This window comes from Perognathus longimembris, unplaced genomic scaffold, assembly GCF_023159225.1.
Source record: "Perognathus longimembris pacificus isolate PPM17 unplaced genomic scaffold, ASM2315922v1 HiC_scaffold_5237, whole genome shotgun sequence".
Lineage (NCBI taxonomy): Eukaryota > Metazoa > Chordata > Mammalia > Rodentia > Heteromyidae > Perognathus > Perognathus longimembris.
This window is the reverse complement of record NW_025960642.1, coordinates 1-20780: the sequence shown is the minus strand read 5'-3', so window position 1 is coordinate 20780 and position 20780 is coordinate 1. Positions and strand designations below refer to the sequence as shown.

At 53.8% G+C, this 20780-nt stretch overlaps 1 protein-coding gene across 1 annotated transcript; it reads right to left on the bottom strand.

Moving 5' to 3' along the window:
- Positions 1 to 3341: 3341 nt before the first annotated feature.
- Prdm14 (PR/SET domain 14) lies at positions 3342 to 16513 on the bottom strand. Its single transcript, XM_048337291.1, has 9 exons — positions 16277 to 16513; positions 15954 to 16065; positions 15454 to 15507; positions 15192 to 15349; positions 13438 to 13705; positions 6912 to 7114; positions 6408 to 6509; positions 4101 to 4284; positions 3342 to 3967 (listed from the first exon to the last, which is right to left on the bottom strand). The coding sequence occupies exons 1-9, from the start codon at positions 16511 to 16513 to the stop codon at positions 3342 to 3344; spliced, it is 1944 nt and encodes a 647-aa protein (XP_048193248.1).
- Positions 16514 to 20780: the final 4267 nt, after the last annotated feature.

Below are 20780 nucleotides of genomic sequence, written 5' to 3'. Positions count from 1 at the left end.
GGACACCCTTGAGGTCCATGAAGAGCCCCCTCAGTAGCATGGGCACTTTCCTGCTTTGAGTGTAATTTTTTTCTGGGTCTCAAAATGACCAAAGACATTGTGCCAATATCCATTCATACCTGTGAGCCTGCTTTCTGCTGAAATTGGTATCTGGATGCCTTCTTCTAGGATAGCTTTGTGGGCTTTACCAAATCGCCATGCTACTGAATTTCACCCATTGCTGTTACAGGAACGAAGAGGGGAGGGATCAAGTAAAGCATTGGGCAATGGGATTCTCAAATAATAAGAGAGCTGAGCTCCACCTCCAGTCTTTCTGACCCACTAGGTAAGGCCAGTGAACCTGCATTTTGAACACATTTCCAAGTGATAATTATGGTGAAGGAAACACATCTCTCAGAATCATTGAAGGAATAATATTAATCAAACTGGTACAACTCTCTTAATAGCTTACAAGGAGGGAAACGTTTGCATCTCATTCCTCTTAGCACGTCATACTACATAATTATGCATTATGTTATAGGTAAGATTCGTTATTTTAATTGTTTATTTGTCCTGAGTCCTGAACTCAGGGTTTGGGCTCTGTCCTTAGCTTTGTTTCTCAAAGCCAGCGCTCTACTACTTAAGCCACATCTCCATCTCTGGCTATTTGATGTATAATTGGAAATAAAAGTTTCAGGGATTTTCTTGCCTGGGCTGACTTCAAACCAAGATCCTCAGATCTTAGCCTCCTGAGTAGCTAAGATTCAGGTGTGAGCTACCAGTGCCCAGCTCCTATCTAGTCTATTTACAATTGTTATAAAGTTGGCTTGGACCATCTTTAGAAATATGTAAAATAGGGCTGGGGATATAGCCTAGTGGCAAGAGTGCCTGCCTCGGATACACGAGGCCCTAGGTTTGATACCCCAGCACCACATATGCAGAAAACGGCCAGAAGCGGCGCTGTGGCTCAAGTGGCAGAGTGCTAGCCTTGAGCAGGAAGAAGCCAGGGACAGTGCTCAGGCCCTGAGTCCAAGGCCCAGGACTGGCAAAAAAAAAAAAAAAAAAAGAAATATGTAAAATACACTTTGAAGAAACAGTTGAGGCTCAAGTGGTAGAACATCTTCACAGCAAGCACAAAGCCCAGATTCAAACACCAGTACTGAAGGAGATAAGAGTTGTAAGGATATAGTTGATTAAAGCACGTTATATGCATGAGTGAAACTATTACAATTAGAAAACCTTACACAATATACATCAATAAAATACAAAAAATAATTTGAGCCAAGTGCTAGTGGTTCAAGCCTTTAATCCTAGCTCTTCAGGAGGCTGAGATCTGTGGTCACAGTTGAAAGCCAGGAGGGGCAGCAAAGTCTGTGAGACTCTTACCTCCAATTAACTACCAAAAAAAGCTGAAGTAGAGCTGTAGTCCAAGTAGTACATTAGCCTTGAACAGAAAAGCAAGGACAGGGTCCAACCCTTGAGTTCAAGCCCCAGGTCTGGACCAAAAAGAAAAAAGAAATAAATGTAAATGCTTTGGAAAAGATATTATGATCTATTTCTCAAACTAAAATTGGTTCAAGTGGCATGCTAGCTTTGAGTGGAAAAGCCAAGTATGAATGTAAGGCCCTGAATTCAACCCCTAGCACACGTGCACACCGATACCCACCCCACCCCACACATACAGACTCAATTGTCACTCATAGTCCTAGTTACCCAGGAGGCTGAGATCTGAGGATCGCCATTCAAAGACACCCAGGGTAGGAAAGTCTGTGAGACTCTTATCTCCAATTAACCAATGAAAGCCAGAAATGAAGCTGTAGTTCAAAGTAGAGCACTAGCCTTGAGCACAAAAACTGAGGGACAATGCCCACGGCCTGAATTCAAGCCCCATCACCTGCACCAAAACCAAAATACAAAAACAATAACATTTAAAAAACTGGGACTGTATGATCAAAACTGTTCTACCAAGTCAAATAGAATGAAATGGTCCTCAGAATTTTCTATCAAGTGTAGAACTCATGCCCCACCCAATACAGTATTATCAGGCATGAATGCTTTTACATGAGTAATTGACTAAAAAGTACACACACACACACACACACACAACCCTTATACTTCCTGCTATTCAAGTTTGAAGAACAGTTTTTCAATGCATGAAAAAATGAGAACCACACCAGCTTTATCCACACTTGCTTTACTGTCTGATTAAAAAATAAAGTACAAACTCATACACATTAAGAAAATGTTTCAAGCAATATATTTTTGAGTAGCAAAGGAAGGCTGCCAATTACCTGATGAGCTCCCCCCTTTTCAAAAGACCATTGTTCCAACTTAATTAACATGAATTAAAACAGTCTTAAAACAACAGGGCACATTCCCATTAGGAAAAATTACTGGACCCTAGTGAAGGCCACGCATTCCCCAGGGGAAAATCCGTCACTGCTTCCGCCTTCACTACATTCTACTGCGCAGAGAGCTGGGACCCAGCTGGCAGGGCGGCCATTCTAGATTGAATTCCTTCCTCCCCCCCCCCCCAAACTACAGGCCATGGAGAGGTAGAAGACAATGAGTGCCCAGGCGGCCAACAGGACCGCAGCTAGGAATGGGCTGTATCCCTTGTGGCTAGGGTTTGTTTCATAGAAAACACTTGTCTCTATGTTTTTAACTTTAAAAAAAAAAAAAAAAGCCAGTGCCTGGGCTTGACTGTAGGGCTGCTCAGTTTAGCTTTTTCCTTCAAGACTGGTGCTCTACCACTTAAGCCATGCCTCCTCTCCTGGATTTTTGTTGATTTGTTAGAAGTAAGAATCTCACCGACTTTTCTCCCTAGGCTGGCTTTGAGCCACAGCTTCCGCTCTCTGCTAGGATTATGAGCATGCGTCACCAGTGCCTGGCTCCTTGTTTCAAGTATTTTATGTGACTGTTTCAGTTTGTTTTTGCTTGTCTTCACATGGGATAGAATGGGAGTCAATCGAAAAGGCTCCTTCCAGCTGGACACCATTGTAATTCCTGTATTCCTAACTTCAGGAGGATTGAGATTTACAGCCAATCCGTACAGAAAAGGATGTCCGATTAGCCAGCAAAAAGCCAGACTGGAGGTATGGCTCAAGTGGTAGGGCACCAAGTCATACAAGCAAGCCAAGCAAGAGTGCAAAGCTCTGAGTTCAAATGTTGGTACTAGCTAAATAACAACAAATAACAATAGCAATAAAAAATGAAAGACTTAGTTACAATACCAATGAAGCCCTGACATGAATTTTTGCAAACTCTGGTTCCTTGATAAAGCTCACCAGCAAGTGGCCATAGACAATGTACAACTGGGGGCCCAAGGCAAACAGTGGAGACAAGGCCCGGCCTGGAATGGATCACACCCTCCGAAGCGCTTCCCAGTGCCTCGGGAGGGCGTCCGTCCGTCCGGGGGTCCGGGGGCCTGCTGGGCCTTCTGACTCCTCTTCAGCACCCACCTCCCTACACTTCCGCTCTTCCTGGGTGGGCTCGTCCTCGCGCGCGGCAGTGCAGAGCGTTTCCGCGAGCACCAGCCACGGCCGCGTCCATCCCCGCGTCCATCCGCGCCAGGACGCCGGGCTCTGGGTGCCGGGGCGCAGCGCCAGGGCGCGGGAACGGCGAGGTCTTCCTGCCCAGGACGCCGGGGCTCTGGGTGCCGGGGCGCAGCGCCAGGACGCGGGAAGGGCGAGGTCTCCGCTGCCCCGGACGCCGGGAGTCTGGGTGCCGGGGCGCAGCGCCAGGGCGCGGGAACGGCGAGGTCTTCCTGCCCAGGACGCCGGGAGTCTGGGTGCCGGGGCGCAGCGCCAGGGCGCGGGAACGGCGAGGTCTTCCTGCCCAGGACGCCGGGAGTCTGGGTGCCGGGGCGCAGCGCCAGGGCGCGGGAACGGCGAGGTCTTCCTGCCCAGGACGCCGGGAGTCTGGGTGCCGGGGCGCAGCGCCAGGGCGCGGGAAGGGCGAGGTCTCCGCTGCCCAGGACGCCGGGGCTCTGGGTGCCGGGGCGCAGCGCCAGGGCGCGGGAACGGCGAGGTCTCCGCTGGCCCGGACGCCGGGGCTCTGGGTGCCGGGGCGCAGCGCCGGCCCGTCTCAGGGCTCGGCGTGGGCGCAGGGCGCTCCCCGGCCCGGGCTGGAGGCCCCGCAGAGGTGGCAGGGGCCCCCCTCGCCGCCCTCCTTGTGCGAGCGGCGCACGTGGCTGTCGTGGGCGGCGTGCGAGGCGAAGGGCTTCCCGCAGTGCTTGCACTTGAAGGGCTTCTCCCCCGAGTGCTGCCGGAGGTGCGTGCGGAGGATGCTGGACGCCGTGAATTTCTGCAGAGAGGCCGAAGGGGCAGAGGGGAGGAGAGCATCAGCCGCCACCCTTCCGGGCCGCCCCGCCTCGCGCTTCCCGGCCGGGGCCGGGGCCGGGGCTCAGGGTCTCCGCGCCACCCAGGCCCTCTCCACGGGGCTTTTCTGATCGTCCACGGGAGACCAGAATCCCCGCAGGCGCCCTCCCCCCAGGCGGGCCACAACCCTCAGATCGCAGGCGCCTGAGCGGCCAGGATTATAAATACCAACCGCGCATCGGCTCCATTCTTATTTTTAAAAGAAACTCCCACGCAGTGACACCACTTAGCTAGATTCTCAGGTCCTTCAATGAATGTGTTTTGGTACCTGTTCTTGGTTCCTTTTTTTTCTTGTAAAAAACAATCTTTCCCTTTATTTACTTCACTACTATTTCCTGACCTTCGTCATTTGCAGATAACACATTAACGATTTTTTCAGAAAATGAGATGGAACTGTAGCTCAAGTGGTCGGGTGCTAGCAGAGCAATCAAGCTCAAGTGGGCCTGAGGTTCCAGAGTTGTTCAAGCCCCGGTGCCAGAAAAAAAAAAGGGGTGTGTGTGGGGGGAGGCTTTGGGATGCCTGGCATGGTGGTCCATGTCTGTAATTCCAGCACATTCTTCCTGGTTAAGGATCATGAGTTCAAAGCCAGTCTAGGCTACACAGGGATACCTCGTTTCAAACATAGGAAAAGAAAATGACTTACTTGGAGAGAGGGATTCCAAAGACATGGACATAAAACACATGGTTAAAGTGGTCAAGTGAACTACCTAGGCCTCTCTCCTTGCTGGGATTAAAGATGTGGATCACCATGCTGAGTTTACTGGTTGAAATTTCACTAATTGGAGCCTAGGTTATGGGCTCTCACTAAGTTTTCCAAGGCTGGCATGAGGCATATGCCTCTAAATCTCTGCCTCCTGCGTAGCTGGGACTATAGACATAAATCACCAAGCCCAGCCAAATGTGTTTATATGAACTCAAATAGCAACCTATACTAATGTGTAGTAATAAATACATCCATAAGTAGTAATGGCTACACATTGGACAGAACATGTACATCATCAAAATAGAACCTGAGCTAATTTGCTATCGTCTTTGTAAAGCGTTGTCATGTTATTGTCATTACTTTAGCTCCCCCTTCATTTTAAGAACCCAATGTTCCTCATGACATAGATCAAACACCACATCAACAATGTCTCAATCTCCCAATCTAAGCCTTCACACCTTAAAAAGTGGATGCTGGGCCTGGCACCGGTGGATCACGCCATTAATCCTAGATACTCAGGAGGCTGAGCTCTGAGGATTGCGGTTTGAAGCCAGTCTGGACAGAAAAGTCCTTATAAGACTCTTATGACAACTTACTAACTACTCTAATTGACCACTCAAAAAATGGAAGTGGGGGTGGGAATATGGCCTAGTGGCAAGAGTGCTTGCCTTGCATACATGAAGCCCTGGGTTCGATTCCCCAGCACCACATAATAATAGAAAACGGCCAGAAGTGGCACTGTGGCTCAAGTGCTATCTCTGGGCAGAAAGGAGCCAGGGACAGTGCTCAGGCCCTGAATCCAAGACCCACAACTGCCCACGCCCAAAAGGAAGTGGAACTGTGGCTCAAAGTGGTAGAGCACTGATCTTGAGCAAAAGAGCCCAGGCCTCGAGTTCAAGCCCCACAATGAACAACAACAACTAAAAATGCAGTAATAGGAGTCTAGCTTTCCAGTGGTAGTTGTAGTATGCCAGGGGAGGTTTACCTACCGAGACTTAGGGAATCCACCCACTCCACATCCTATTACCACTGCAGAACTAGGCATGAGACAAGCTAATAAGTGGACTTGTTCGAGGCTGCGGAGTAGGTATGTTTCCGAAGCCAGGCTCCAACTCTGCCTAAATCTATGCTTTTAAATTTTTTGTTGCAGTGTCTACAATCACCAAATTCTGAAAACCTGGGCCAGATCTGACCTGCTTCAGCAAAGTCAGGCATATTTGGGAGTGGCGATGAGGACCAAGCTAGCCGCTAACTGAATGCCTTAGCAGCTGGGCTTCAGGCTTCCAGTTCTGAGCCTGGAGGCTGCGCAGGGCTCCAGCCGGACCCTGGGTGGGCACCCCACGTACCTTCGTGCAGTACACACACTGGTATGGCCTGTCTCCAGAGTGCACCCGCATATGCTTGTTCAGGCTGGAGGACTGCGAGAAGCATTTCCCACAGATAGAACACTGAGGAGGAAAAGAAAGTTACAGCTGTGACCTCACTGCCCTCGGAGGACGTCCGCCTCTACTTTAACTCACCAGGGCCAAAGGGAATGCTCTTGCTCACTCTGTGGACAGCTACAAGCAATGGCTCTCCCCAGCCCTGGCGAGGGTCCACTCCTGACAGGAGGACAGATGTCCAAGACCTGTACTGTCATCTCAGGAGGGGGCTCTGCTCCAGATCCTGCCTGGCACTGCCAAGGCCGTGACCCCATGCAATTCATCCAGCGTCGCTGAAGGGCCGACGGAAGACGCGTGGAAACGGTGACCCCGGCCAGTCAGTTGGCCAGGCTGTCCGCCTCCTAACTCGCACCTGCTCCGCCCTCCCCACCAGCCTCAGCCATCGATCCGTGTTGAGGGAGTGCTCACCAGGTAAGGCCGGTGCTTCTCATGGACGTGAAGGACGTGGATCCGGAGCCGGTCCCGCTTTTCAAAGGATCGTTTGCAGAGAGAACAGGGAAACTTCCTGTCCCCCCTGTCCACACATGGGGTGTACTTGAGGTGCTTGTCTCTGTAATATCTGTAAGTAAACACCTTCCCGCACCTCTCGCACCGGTAGCCTTCTGCAGACTCTGTCAACATTGGGGAAAGAGCCAGGGGCCGTTAGCTACTTCCCCTCCTCCTTTTATTTAAAACACCTTTCTTTACGGAAAATTGTGACTGTATTCAGTCAAAGGGAGAGTGTTAGTAGATCTTCATGTGCCCCACAACTTGAAAAGAACTAATTCTCGAACCATTTCATTGTATGTTGTGCTTCCCAGTCGAACAACTTTCATTCTAACTCACTATTTGGCTCATAAACCTCACACAGGCAACCTTTGCCAGATAAGCATTTTGTAGTAAGTAGTGCAGGGCGCCGGTGGCTCATGCCTGCAAGCCCAGCTACTCAGGAGGCTGAGATCTGAGGATCACCGTTCAGAGCCAGCCCAGGCTGGAAATTCTGTGAGACTCTTATCTCCAATAAACTGCCAGAAAATCAGAAATGGAGCTGTGGCTCAAAAGCTAGAATACTAGCTATGAACGCAAAAGTTCAGCGACAGCTTCCAGGCCTGAGTTCAAGCCTCACAACTAACCAAAAAAAGTTATCAGCACGATGGTGTTATCTCTAAAAATGAACAGTGCCTTAAATGAAATGTATACATGTAAAATAGGCAGGGATGCATGGGCTTACCTGTTGACTGCTGGTTACTGGGGCATGAACGCAAGACTTGGGTGTTATCCCTTAGCTTTTTCTGCTCAAGGTTGGCACTCTATTACTTGAGCCTCACTGCCTCTACGAGATTTTTGCTGGTTGTTTGGACATAAGAGTCTCAGACTTTTCTGTCTGGGCTTGCGTTGAACTGTAATCTTCAGCTCTCAGCCTCCCCAAGTAGCTAGGGTTACAGGGGTGAGCCACCAGTGCCTAACTTTTGTATTTGTTTGCTTAAATTAGGATTCAAATTCTACATGTTGTCCACAGTTGTGTTTTCATAAACATCTTAATCTATACGTCCTCATCTACCAGTTCTCTGATATGCTTCTGTGGAAGAATTTTCCCCTCCAGCCCAATTAAGAATTAAGAACACTTCCCTCCACCTCCTAGTCCTGAGATTTTCCTGACTGGTTTTGTGACAGGTCGAGACCTGGAGGCAGACCTCATTTCTGCTCCCTTCAAGATCAGCCTGAAGCCATCACCACGACACCCACATTTGGCTTTTGTGGGCTTCCCAGTGCTTGCTGTCCCTTCTAATTTATAGTTCATTTCTCTGAAATTCAAGGAGGGAATTACAGAGCTAGAATATTCATGTACTAAGGCTGTCCAAACAAGGTGCTTCATGCTTGTAATCGTGGCCATTCTGTAGATAGTAACTGAGAAGGGTTGCAGTTTCAGGCCAGCCCAGGCAAAAAAAAACCATTAGCAAGACCCTATCTCAATCAACAAGCCCAAGGTAGGCAGGAGGCACAGGTAGGAGGGCAGAAGCCTAAAACAGGCCATTGGGAAAAATTTGAGATCCTACTTGAAAAAATAAAAAGGGCTGGGGGTGCGGTTCAAGTGGTAGAGTGCCTGACTAGCAAACTGAAGGTTGAAGAAGGTTGATTTTCACAATACACAGGATTACTATGATGTTTCCTTTTTTTTTTGCCTGTTCTGGGGTTTGAACTCAGGGCCTAGACACTGTCCCTTAAGCCTCTTTTTGCTCAAGGCTAGCACTCTACCACTTGAGCCACAGCACCACTTTTGGCCTTTTCTATTTATGGTGCTGAGGAATCGAACCCAGGGCTTCACACATGCTAGGCAAGCGCTCTACTGCTAAGCCACATTCCCAGCCCCTTTCCTTTGATTTTTAACATTTATTGGGAACCTGCAGATACACAGCTTTCTAGCACTGGGACACAGGGAACTGTCAACATTTTGACAACTTACCACACCTCAAGGATGTTTCACAGGTGGCTAAGGAAACAAAGCATTCATTAAAGTGAACACCACAGGAGACACTGGCCAGTGAGGGACTCCCAGGGCCCTCCTTGCTTTGTGAAATGCTTGACACTCGTGGGATGAGACCCCTGTCCAGGGAGTCTCTCAGAGTTAGATTTTAATTGGTAGGAAATAGTAGCCTTTCTGAATTTGGGGGCAGATAGAGGGCTTCTAAGACAAGATTAGTGGTTTTCATAAATTAAAACAGTAAAGCCCACCGAAGTTCAGAATGAAGGCTTGAGGTGACATTCTATAACTACTTCGGCAGAAAAGAAACAGTGACCCTTTACATTTGTATTTAGGTCTTTGGAAATAAATTTTAATATTAATTTATTATTGTTGTTACAATAACCATTAGTATTATTCTGACATAGGGTCTAGCTATTCCAGGCTTGCCTCAAACAGTGTGTTTGTCTTTCTGATTCAACTCCCAAGTATTGTATCATAGGCATGCACTGCTTTGCCTAACTGATCTTTCTTCTTAAGTCATACCTAAAAGCATTTATATTGAGTAGGGAGGTATAGATCAATGATAGAGCACTCGCCTAGGACGGCATGGCTTCAATGTGATCATCAACACGGCAGCAAAACAACAAAATGTTACTCATATTAATAGAAAATGAAGTTGTTCATGTCTTGCCAGTAACTTATGTTGATACATGTTCCCTTCCATGTCCAGCTCAAAATCCATGCCATTCAATAATGCTGTGGACATTCCAAGCTGAGGTTCAGAAATGGAACACAGGTAACTACAGGCTGGTTTTCCTTTTTCCTTCCTAAGCCCTCATTCTGTTGATTGTTATAATTGTGAGCTCAGACACTGCTCACCATTCCACTTACCAGAAAGGTGAGTACTTAGAATTTTGCCACTTGAAAGTCCATGAACACCTATTAGTCACCAAAAATGGCAAGTGGAGCTCTGGATCAAGTAGTAGGACATCAACTTTGAACAGAAAAGCTGGGTATGGTACTGAGGCCCTGAGTTCAAATACATACATGGCAGTAGGGCTGGGAATGAATGTGGCTGAGTGGTAGAGAGCTTGCCTAGCATGTATGAAGCCCTGGGTTCAATTCCTCAGCACCACATACACAGAAAAAGCTAGAAGTGGCGCTGTGGCTCAAGAGGTAGAATTCTGGCCTTGAGCAAAAGAAGCTCAGAAACAGTGCCCACAACCTAGGTTTAAGCTTCAGGACTTGTGAAAAACAGAAAGACAAAACAAACAACAACAAAAAACCCACACCTAGTCACACTCCAGCCCTCTGGGCTATCAAGATTCTGGACATTTTTATTTATTGTTGTTGGTTGTAAGGTTTGAATGCAGGGTCTGGGCACTGTTCCCAAGCTCTTTTTGTTCAAGGCTAGTGTCTTTGAGTCATGGCTCCAATTCTAGTTTTCTGTTAATTAGTTGAATGTAAGAGTCTCACAAACTTTCTTGCCTGGGCTGGCTTTGAACCGTGCTCAGCCTTCTGAGTTGTTAAGATTGCAGGCATGAGCCACCAACACCCAGCTGATTCTGGACATTTTAATAATAGTACTAAATAACTTCTCAAAGGCATAGCACGTTTGTAAGTTATTAACCAGCTATATTTCTCAACCCACTTTTCACTTGTATTTCAAAAGTAGTTGGGGGCTGGGGATAGGGCCTAGTGGCAAAAGTGCTTGCCTTGTATACATGAAGCCCTGGGTTCAATTCCCCAGCACCACATAGGTAGAAAATGGCCAAAAGTGGTGCTGTAACTCAAGAGAGTGCTAGCCTTGAGCATAAAGAAGCCAAGGACAGTGCTCAGGCCCCAAGACCAAGGCCCAGGACTGGTTAAAAAAAAAAGTGCTCAAAAGTAGTTGGTATGTTTCTAGTCAGGATCCTCCCCACCCTTTTTTTGCTAGTCCTGGGCCTTGAACTCAGGGCCTGAGCACTGTCCCTGGCTTCTTTTTGCTCAAGGCTAGCACTCTGCCACTTGAGTCACAGCACCACTTCTGGCCTTTTCTGTATATGTGGTGCTGAGGAATCGAACCCAGGGCTTCATGTATGCAAGGCAAGCACTCTACCACTAGACCACATTCCCAGCCCTGGACAGGATCCTTTTAAAGAGGCTTTCTTGCTTTGGTGTTGAATGAGGTAACATAGCACTCACTATCTCACTGGCCTTCCAGTCTCTACCCACATCCCAGGACCAAGCCCACATGCTGGGGGAACAGGAGGAAAGTCCACTAAAACAGCACAGTTCCTCACCATTCAGACCACCAGAAAACTGCCAGTCACCTCCTCAGAGGCATTTCCTTGCCTCTGCTTCACTGTAGCCTTCCCCCCCCCCCCCAGGGCATCCCTACTTCACCCCCATTCCTAAGCACCTTTCTCTTTTACATTGGGGTCCAGGAGTCGGTGATAGATGTTTGGGAACATTCCATGCCCTAAAGGTTATCAAAGCATGAGAGACATATGTAGACCCTCACTGCAGTGTGTAATGAGCCCCCCAAATATATACATATACACATACATAATTTAACCCTGCTTCCTGAGACTATTACTACATCACAAAAATACTGTGTTCTGTTTTAGTATACATATGACGGCATTTTACATTTGTCCAGATAAGAGTTTCCAAACTTTTGAATGTATGAAAAGAGTTGGAACTGGGCACCTGTGGCTCATGCCCGCAATCCTAGCTACTCATGAGGTTGAGAGCTGAAAATTATGGTTCAAAGCCAGCCCAGTCTATGAGAGTCTTACCTTCAATTAATCACCAGAAAACTAGAACTGGAGCCGTGGATCCAAGTGGTAACACACTAACTAGCCTTGAGCAAAAAGAGCTCAGGGACAGTGCCCAGGCCCTGAGTTCAAACCCCAGGACTAGCACTAAAAGCAAACAAACAAACAAAAAGAGTAGCAACTCTACAAGATAAATAGATAGATGTTCGTAAACGTCTTTGCTTCTGTTATGTGCCAGGGCCTGCTGCAGTCCCAAAGCTTTTTTTTTTTTCTCTCAAGGATGGCACTCTATCAGTTAAGCCACAGCTCCACCTCTGGATTTTGGGTAGTTAATTCAGAATAGAGTCCCACAGACTACTCTCCTGCCCAGGCTGGCTTCAAACCACAATCCTCCTATCTTGGCTGGGTGAGTATCTGGGATTATAGGAATAAGCCACCCCTACCCTGTCTAGTCTATGAGACCTGTCTTGAAAAAAACACAAAAAACCCAAACAATGTTTCTCAAGCTTGCCTGACCCTGGGATTGAGGTTGTAACTCAGTGGTCGGTCGAGTGCTCTCCTAGCTGGAAGCAGGCTCTGGTTTGGATGACCACCGGTATTTAATAATAAACACTTCTTTGTGCATCACCTTTATAATAACAATAACAAAATTTTAAGAAAGTCTAAAAAAGGATAAGTACTTCGGCTGGGTGCCCATGGCTCACACATGTAATCCTAGCTGCTTGGGATCACAGTTCAAAATCAGCCAGGCAAGAAAGTCCATGAAGACTTTTTCTTTTTTTCTTTTTGCCAGTACTGGGGCTTGAACTCAGGGCTTGAGCACTGTCCCTTGCTTCATATATATATATATATATATATATATATATATATATATATATATACACTCAGATATATATATATTATCAAACTGAATTACAGAGAGGTTACAGTTTCATACATTAGGCATTGGATACACTTCTTGTACTGTTACCTCGTCCCTCATTCCCCCCTCCATGAGTTGTTCCTTGCTTCTTTTTGCTCAAGGTTAACACTCTACCTCTGGAATCACAGCGCCACTTCCAGCTTTTTCTGTTTATATGGTGCAGAGAAATCGAACCCAGGGCTTCATGCACTCAAGGCGAGTGCTCTACTGCTAAGCCACATTCCCAGACCCCTGTGAAGACTGTTATCACCAATTAACGACCCAAGCAGGCCAGAAGTGGAGCTATGATTCAAGTGGAAGAGTGCTAGCCTTAAGCTGAAAAGCTCAGGGACAGTGCCCAGGCCCCAAGTTCAGCCCTAGGACCCGCAAACACACAAAAAAAGAAAAAACGATAAATACATAATACTTGATATCCAGCCTAGCTATATACAATCTATCCATTGAAGCAAAAGCTCAACAAAGCAGTGCTTACTGTTTAAGTGATTCCCATCGATATTTTGTATTCTTTGTTTTTTCTCTCTTTTTTTTTAATGCTGGTCTCAATCACTACATTGATTTTTCACCCCCACTAAAATGCTGCAACCCACCATCTAAAAAGCTTAGCCTGAGAGAGATGACTCAGAAACAGCTCACCTAAGCCACAGGTGGCTCCCATTTACTTCAGTTTTATTCTCCAGAGGGTTGCAGTGGAAGAAAAGATAGATCCTTATAAAGGGAAGCAGCTTTGGGACGAGACAGCTTCAATCTGGGTTCCTGCCTTAGGCGTGGGTGGGCTTAGGAACAGCCCAGTCCTCAAAAGCTGGCACTCACCTTCCGATCGCCCAGCTGGCTGCTGGCCCTGCTCAGGGGCGTGAAGGCTCACGGGAATGTCCAGGAATTTCTCATAGCAGTTTCCATACCACACCAGGAGCTCCTGGTTCTGGTAGACTTCCTTGCAACTCTCATAAAATATCTGCCCATGATACTGTACTGCCATCAGGTTCTGCTCCTTGGGGAAGCGGGCACAGTTGACATAAGACATCCAGTGCCCTGTACCTTTTCCATCCACAAAATGGCTCAAGTGACCATCTTCAAAGATCTAAATAAAATGAGACATGAAGGGGCAGGTTTGGTGCTCTGTGGAGACAAGGTCTCAAATAGCCTCAGTCTCCTGATTGCTGGGATTATGGACATGAGCCACCCCTGCAAGCTGCACAGGAAGTTTCGATATGTGATTGGGTTTCCTAGCCTATAAAATAAACTTGGGTAGAACTGATCCTTCAAATTTCATACTTGAATATGTATTCCTGTAAACTGGATTTTTGTTGTTGTTGTTGCTCTTTTTGTGCTGGTGGCAGGCCTTGAATTCAGGACCTGGGTGCTGCTGTCCCTTTGCTTTTTCTCTTTTGGCTCAAAGCTGGCACTCTACCACTTGAAGCATACTTCTGCTTTCAGCTTTTTGGTGGTTAAGTAGAGCTAAGTGTTCTAAGACTTTCCTGCCTGGGCTGGCTTTGAACCATGATCCTCAGAACTCAGTCTCTAGTGTATCTAGGATTACATCCATGAGCCACCAGTACCCATCTAAATCACTTAAAGACAATTATTTTCTACCTAGCTTTAAGCATACAGCCTAATGGGCTGGAGATGTGGTTTACACTGCAGAGCATAGAAGCAGCCCTGAGCTAAAACCTCAGCAACAAAAACAAAACAGAAAATTAAGCTGGGCACCTGTGGGTTATCGTTGTACTCCTAGCTACTGGGGGGGGGGGGGGGCAGCTGAGATCTGAGGATTTCTTGCTCCAAGAGTCTCCAGTTGGAGACTCTAACCTCCAGTTAAACCACCCAAAAGCCAGGAATGGAGTCTTTGCTTTGCTCTAGTGGTAGAATGCTAGCCTTGAGCAGCAAAAAGCTCAGGGACGGGACTTAGGCCCCTCATTACCATGTTATGAAATGGTAACTCCTCAGTACTATACTTGAATACTAAAATCCAATGATATTTTTTAAAATACTAATCACAAAATTAACAAAAACCAACAAGAAATCCTAATGTTGTCTTATAGCAACTGTATTTGAAACATTTTAAGGTCTCTGGTATGTTCTTAACAAACATTTTTCTTCTGTAAATCCACAAGCAGCAATCTCACCAACATGCCCTAGGGTCTTTTCTAGTTTGGAGAGTATCAGTTAAAAAAGACAAAAGGACGGCTCTAGGCTGGAGGGCAGCCTGATGAGGTTCATTGTATGCATATGGAAATGTCACAGCACCCGCACCCACACAACAACGTATGCAAAAAAAAAAAAAGCCTTTGAAAAAATTCTTGGCTACTTTAAAGGCTATTATTACCAAAGTCTCAAACTCATTTATATTTCCTTTAGCATACTTTTCAGCACTATGTGATACAGCATTTGCTTTTGTCTACAGATAGAACACAATGAGTTCTTTAAATATCTATCTATTCCACACAGAGGTGCCACCCTGTAATGAACACCTCCGGTTCCTCCCCAGCCCCCACTGGCCCAGAGAGCAGAAGTCAGGCCGCCCCCCCCACACCCCCCAGCCCCTTCCTGACCAGCAGCAAACTTACCTCCCACATCAGAGAGTTGTCCCTGTGGGTCTTGACTTCACTAGCATTGACCACTTTACCCTGAAAGGGACCGAACCGGATTCCTTTGGCAATGAAATTGCTACAGAACACACCGACACGCGGGATGCTGCCAACCATAGTCTGCATGATGCAGAGACCTAGGGAAGACCAAGGCCAGGCAGAGAGAGAAAGAGGAAAACCGAGTCAGGACACGAGGCATTGCGTCTGGCAGTGAGTCCAGGCAAGGAGTGCTGCTGCCCACCTTCTGGAAGCTGGAGCGAGTCGTTATCCAAGGCTGGAGGAAGATGATCTGGCCCTAGAAAAAAGCCAGGAGATTGTGTTTTTTGCCCCCCATTAGCGATGTAGCATGAAAGGTTTCCCTGAGACGTGGCCTCCTTATTCTCAGCGTCGGCAGCAGCGTTTCTCACCGGAGACCCAGAGCCCAGGGGCTGTGCGGGCTTGGCTCCGCTTGGCACACTTGCAAGCTGATCCACCGGGGTCCAGGTGGAAACCGCTCGCCACCTACTCTGGGGCCAAATGAGTTTTCAGGAGGATGGCGGGAGACACGCCCCGCACCCTGGACCGCGCCACCGCATCACCCATTTCCTCCGCGGGTCTCGGCGCTTACCAGCCCACCCGTGTCATGAATCCCGTGGCGTGCGGGGCGAGCCCGGGCGGGGGCTCCCCGGCCCCCCCGCGCCCGGGACCCCCAGACCCGCTCGGGGCGCGGCTCCCTCCCCACCGCCCCCCCACGCCCCTCACCAGAGCTCTCCGCGGGGGCCGGGCGGCCCGACCTCGCGTGGTGCCGGCGGACTCGCGGCTCGGGGTGCGGGGCGGCGCCGTACAAGACGAAGTGCAGCTCCTCCTGGGTGAACTGGAAGCCGGGCCCCGGCGCCGGCCCCCGGGCTCGGGGGCCCGGCGCTCCGCAGCCCGTCGGGCCACGGGGACGCGGCCGCGGGAGCGGGCGGGAGGAGAGGCCCGGGCCCCCAGCACCGGCCGCCGCCCCAGGCCCCCGCGCCCGGCGCCTCGCCGGGGGAGGGGAGGCCACGGGCACCACGCGCCGCCCCAGGGCGGGGGGACCGCACGGCTCGCCCCGCAGGGCCCCGTCGGGGCTCAGCTCGGGCGGCGCCGGGGCGCAGGGGGCCGGGGCGAGCGCGCGGCGGGCGGCCGCGGGCGGCGGGCAGGGCCGCGGGTCCCCGCAGGGGCCGTAGCTCGGGAACGGCGCGCAGCAGGCGGCCGGGCGGGGCGCGGCGGCCCGGGAACCCCAGCGGGCCGCCCGCCGCGGCCAGGAGCGCGGCCCCCGCGGGCTGCGGCAGCGCCATCGCGGGCTGCGGGCGGCCCCACGTCGAGGGTCGTGGAGCCCGGACCTCCCCCAGTCGGCTCCACGCTAGAAATAGAGAAACCGACGAAAAGCGCTTTCAGCACGCGCGCACCCGAACGGAGCCCGCCGCGACGCCGCGCAGGGGCCGCCCCCTCCCCGGAGACGCGGGACCGGGGCGCCGCGCCCTCGGGCCGTCCGCCCCGCCCCGGAAGCGCACTCGCACCAGCCCCGTCACCAGCTGTCTAACCCCCCCCCCACGGTCCTCCCCACCCGGGACCCGCGCCAGGGCCGGGGGATCCAGAGGGGGTAAAAGACGGAGCGGGCGGGGGAGCCGGGGTCCTGCGCGGGCTGGAACCCGCACGTCCCCCCCGCCCCGCCCCGCGCGCCCTCCGCCCCGGCCTCCTCGGAGATCCACCCCGGCGCCCCGCTCCCCACGCGCGCCGAGCCCCGCCGCGTCTCCGGTCCCGGGCCCGAGTCTGGTCCTCCCCGCCCGGGAGGCTGGGGAGCCCGGCCGCGGTCCTGGAGGGCGCGGGGCCCCCGGGCGCCCAGGCTGCGGAGGAGGCCGAGCTCCACGAGCCCGCGGGGAAAACCCAGCCGGCCCGGCTCCGGAACGCCGAGCCCGGGGCCGGGCGCAGGGGTCGCCGGCGCGCGCGGCCGCCGCGGGGCCCCGGGCTTCCCGCGGCCGAGGACCCGCGAGTCGGGGCTGAGCCCCGCGCCAGGACCCGGCCCGCGACCCCCGGCGCCCGCGATCCCCGCGCGCCCCGGCCGAGGCTGCGGAGGACGGCGGCGGCCCGGGGCCCGTCCAGCCCGCGCCTACCTGCGGGCGGGGCGGGGGGCGGCTCGGGACGGCGCGGCGGCGGGGGATGAGGAGGCGGGCGAGAGGGCGGGGGCTGCGGGGCTCCCCGACGGCGAGGGCGGGCGGGGATCGGCCCCCCTCCGTGCGGCCCGCCCCTCCCGCCCGCCCGCGCCTCGCCGCCCCCCCCCCTGCGCGCTCCGCGGGGCTCCCGAGGGCCGGCCGTGTGCGCCAGCGGACCCGGGGAGCGCCCGGCGGCGGGACGCCCAGCCTCGGACCCCCCGGCCGGGAGCGGGGCGCGACCCCGAGGTCCCGGCCGAGCCCGCGGCGGGCGCGGGGCACCTGGGCTTCGCGGGCCCGCCCGCCCCGCCGTGCCCGCCCGGCTCCCCGGAGGAAGGCTTCCGACCTCGGACGCGCGCCATCGAGTCCGCCGGCCGCCCCGCGCCCCGCGCCCGCCCCGCCGCCGCCCCCGGGCGGACCCGCAGGCCGCCGCCCCTCCCTCCGCGGGCCCGGGCGGCGGGGCACCGGCGGCGTGACCCCGCGAGGCCTCGCCCGTGCGGCCGGCGCGGGACCCCGGGGCCCCCCGCCCCCCCTCCCGGCCCCGTCGCGGTCCTGGAAGAGGAAGCGGGCTCGGGACGCGGGGCGGCGCGCCGTGCCCGGCGGGGGACGGGAAGGGGCGGCCGGCGGGCGCGGTCTCCCCCCGCCCCCCGGGTCTCGGCGCGGGGCCCGACCGTGAGGACTGCGGCCGCCCGGGGTCCCCAGCCCAGCACCTCGGGGAGAGAACTCTGCGTGGGAAAGCGGAGGGGGCGCCGCTCCCCGCCCTCCCGCCCCGGTGCTCCCGCCCCGCGGAGGGGGCGCCGCTCCCCGCCCCCCCCGCCCCGGTGCTCCCGCCCCGCGGAGGGGGCGCCGCTCCCCGCCCTCCCCGCCCCGGTGCTCCCGCCCCGCGGAGGGGGCGCCGCTCCCCCCGCCCCCCGCGCTCCCGCCCAGCCGTCTCCTGCCTGCGGGTTCAAAGGCGGCCGGCGGCGGCGAGGGCGCACGGTGCCCGGCCCTGCGGGGAGCAGCAGCCGCTCGCCCCGGGGAGCCCCGGCCCGCCGAGTCCACACCGCGGGGAGCCCCGGCCCGCCGAGTCCACACCGCGGGGAGCCCCGGCCCGCCGAGTCCACACCGCGGGGAGCCCCGGCCCGCCGAGTCCACACCGCGGGGAGCCCCGGCCCGCCGAGTCCACACCGCGGGGAGCCCCGGCCCGCCGAGTCCACACCGCGGGGAGCCCCGGCCCGCCGAGTCCACACCGCGGGGAGCCCCGGCCCGCGCCCGCCGAGTCCACACCGCGGGGAGCCCCGGCCCGCGCCCGCCGAGTCCACACCGCGGGGAGCCCCGGCCCGCCGAGTCCACGCCGCCGTCATCCAAATCATCCCCAACATCAACCAGGCGTCGATCAACTCGGTCAACGACGCCGGCGAGCGCTGCGGCCCCGGGGTGCCCCGCCCAGCCCGCGACGGCGACCCCGCCGCCCAACAGACGGGCGATCCCTCCTCCCCGCTCCTCCCCCGCACCTCCTCCCGCTCCTCCCGCACCTCCTCCCGCTCCTCCTCCCCGCTCCTCCCGCTCCTCCCGCACCTCCTCCCGCTCCTCCCGCACCTCCTCCCGCTCCTCCTCCCGCACCTCCCGCACCTCCTCCCGCTCCTCCCGCACCTCCTCCCGCTCCTCCCGCACCTCCTCCCGCTCCTCCTCCCCGCTCCTCCCGCACCTCCTCCCGCTCCTCCCGCACCTCCTCCCGCTCCTCCCGCACCTCCTCCCGCTCCTCCCGCACCTCCTCCGCTCCTCCCGCACCTCCTCCCGCTCCTCCTCCCGCACCTCCCGCACCTCCTCCCGCTCCTCCCGCACCTCCTCCCGCTCCTCCTCCCGCTCCTCCCGCACCTCCCTCCCCGCTCCTCCTCCCGCTCCTCCCGCTCCTCCCGCACCTCCTCCCGCTCCTCCCCCGCACCTCTCCCGCTCCTCCCGCTCCTCCTCCCGCACCTCCCGCACCTCCTCCCGCTCCTCCCCCGCACCTCCTCCCGCACCTCCTCCCGCTCCTCCTCCCCCACCTCCTCCCGCTCCTCCTCCCGCTCCTCCTCCCCCACCTCCTCCCGCTCCTCCTCCTGCTCCTCCCCGGCTCCTTTCCTCTTGCCCAGCTTTGGTGGAGTCCCTCTACCGCACACTGCCCAGCCCATGGAAGAGCTGTTCTTTCTTTTTTTCTCTTCTTTTTCTCCTTCCTTCCTCCCTCCCTCTCTCCTCTCCTCCTTTCCTCCCTTCCTTCCTCCTTCCCTCCCTCCCTCCCTCCCTCCCTCCCTCCTCTCCTCTCCTCCCTCCCTCCCTCCCTCCCTCCCTTCCTTCTTCCCTCCCTCCCTCCCTTCCTTCTTCCCTCCCTCCCTCCCTCCCTCCCTTCCTTCCTCCCTCCCTCCCTCCCTCCCTTCCTTCTTCCCTCCCTGCCTCCCTCCCATTTGAAATCAGGGCCTCACCTTGGTTAGGAGATGCTTTTCCACCTGAGTTCTAACTCTAGCTTTCTTTTCTTTTGGTGCTGGTCTTGGAGCTTGAACCCTCAGGGCCTGGGCGCTGCCCCTGAGCTCTTGTGCTCAGGGCTAGCGCTCTACACTTGAGCCACAGCGCCACTTCTGGGCTTTATTTTATTTTTATTATATTGGAGGTAAGAGTCTCAGGGGCTTTTCTGCCTGGGTTGGCTCTGATATCCTCAGACGTGAGCTTCCTGAGCAGCTAGGATTACAGGCATGAGTCATTGGCACCAGGCTCCACATAATTATGGTTGTTTTTATTTAAATAATACTATACTTTAAGCATTTCTGCAACTTTCTTGTCTACTAATCACCATTCCCTATTAATATGTGAAGATTTTTATTCCTTACATTGCTTCTCGTATAGAATTTTTCTTTCTTTTCTTCGTTCCTTCTTTCCTTCATTTCTTGCTTCTTCCCTCCTTGTCTTGTCTTGCCTCTACTTTCCTTCCTTCTCTTCCTTTTCCTCACCATGTCTGGTTCTGTTGCTTAGGCTGGACTTGATCTAGGGGGATCTTTTGAGCTGGGTATGCCTTCCACAACCACAGCTTAACAAACATTGTTTGAAAACTTAGCTACTAATTGGCCAGGCACCAAGTCAGGTATGGGAAGTACGACTGTGAGCAAAGTCATCTGGATCTGCTTTACAGTGTAATGAGGAAGGTCTGAATTTGTGCACAGAGTTAAGGAATGGAAAGGGAGTGGCAGCATATGAAAGAGTAGAAAGTACCAAAGAGAAGAGAGCTTGGGAAGCCGAGGGATGAGAGAGTTCTGCCCGCCAGTGGAATGAGAAAGATCTGTGAAGGAGTGAAAGGAGCTATTCCAGGCCACAGGTTGCTTGGGGGTGCCACTGCCTGGATATAGGAGAGCCTGGCTCCTTCTCGGAAGGGAAGGTGGAAGAGTGGCCTAAGGGGATGCGAGCTTCA

Coding starts and splice junctions, on each gene's coding strand:
- Prdm14 (XM_048337291.1), bottom strand. CDS start 16,513: ATGGCGCTGCCGCAGCCCGCGGGGGCCGCGCTCCTGGCCGCGGCGGGC. Junction 16,066..16,276: donor GGGGCCCTGCGGGGCGAGCC/GTGCGGTCCCCC, acceptor CCCGGCTTCCAG/TTCACCCAGGAGGAGCTGCA. Junction 7,115..13,437: donor GCCAGCTGGGCGATCGGAAG/GTGAGTGCCAGC, acceptor CAATGTTGACAG/AGTCTGCAGAAGGCTACCGG.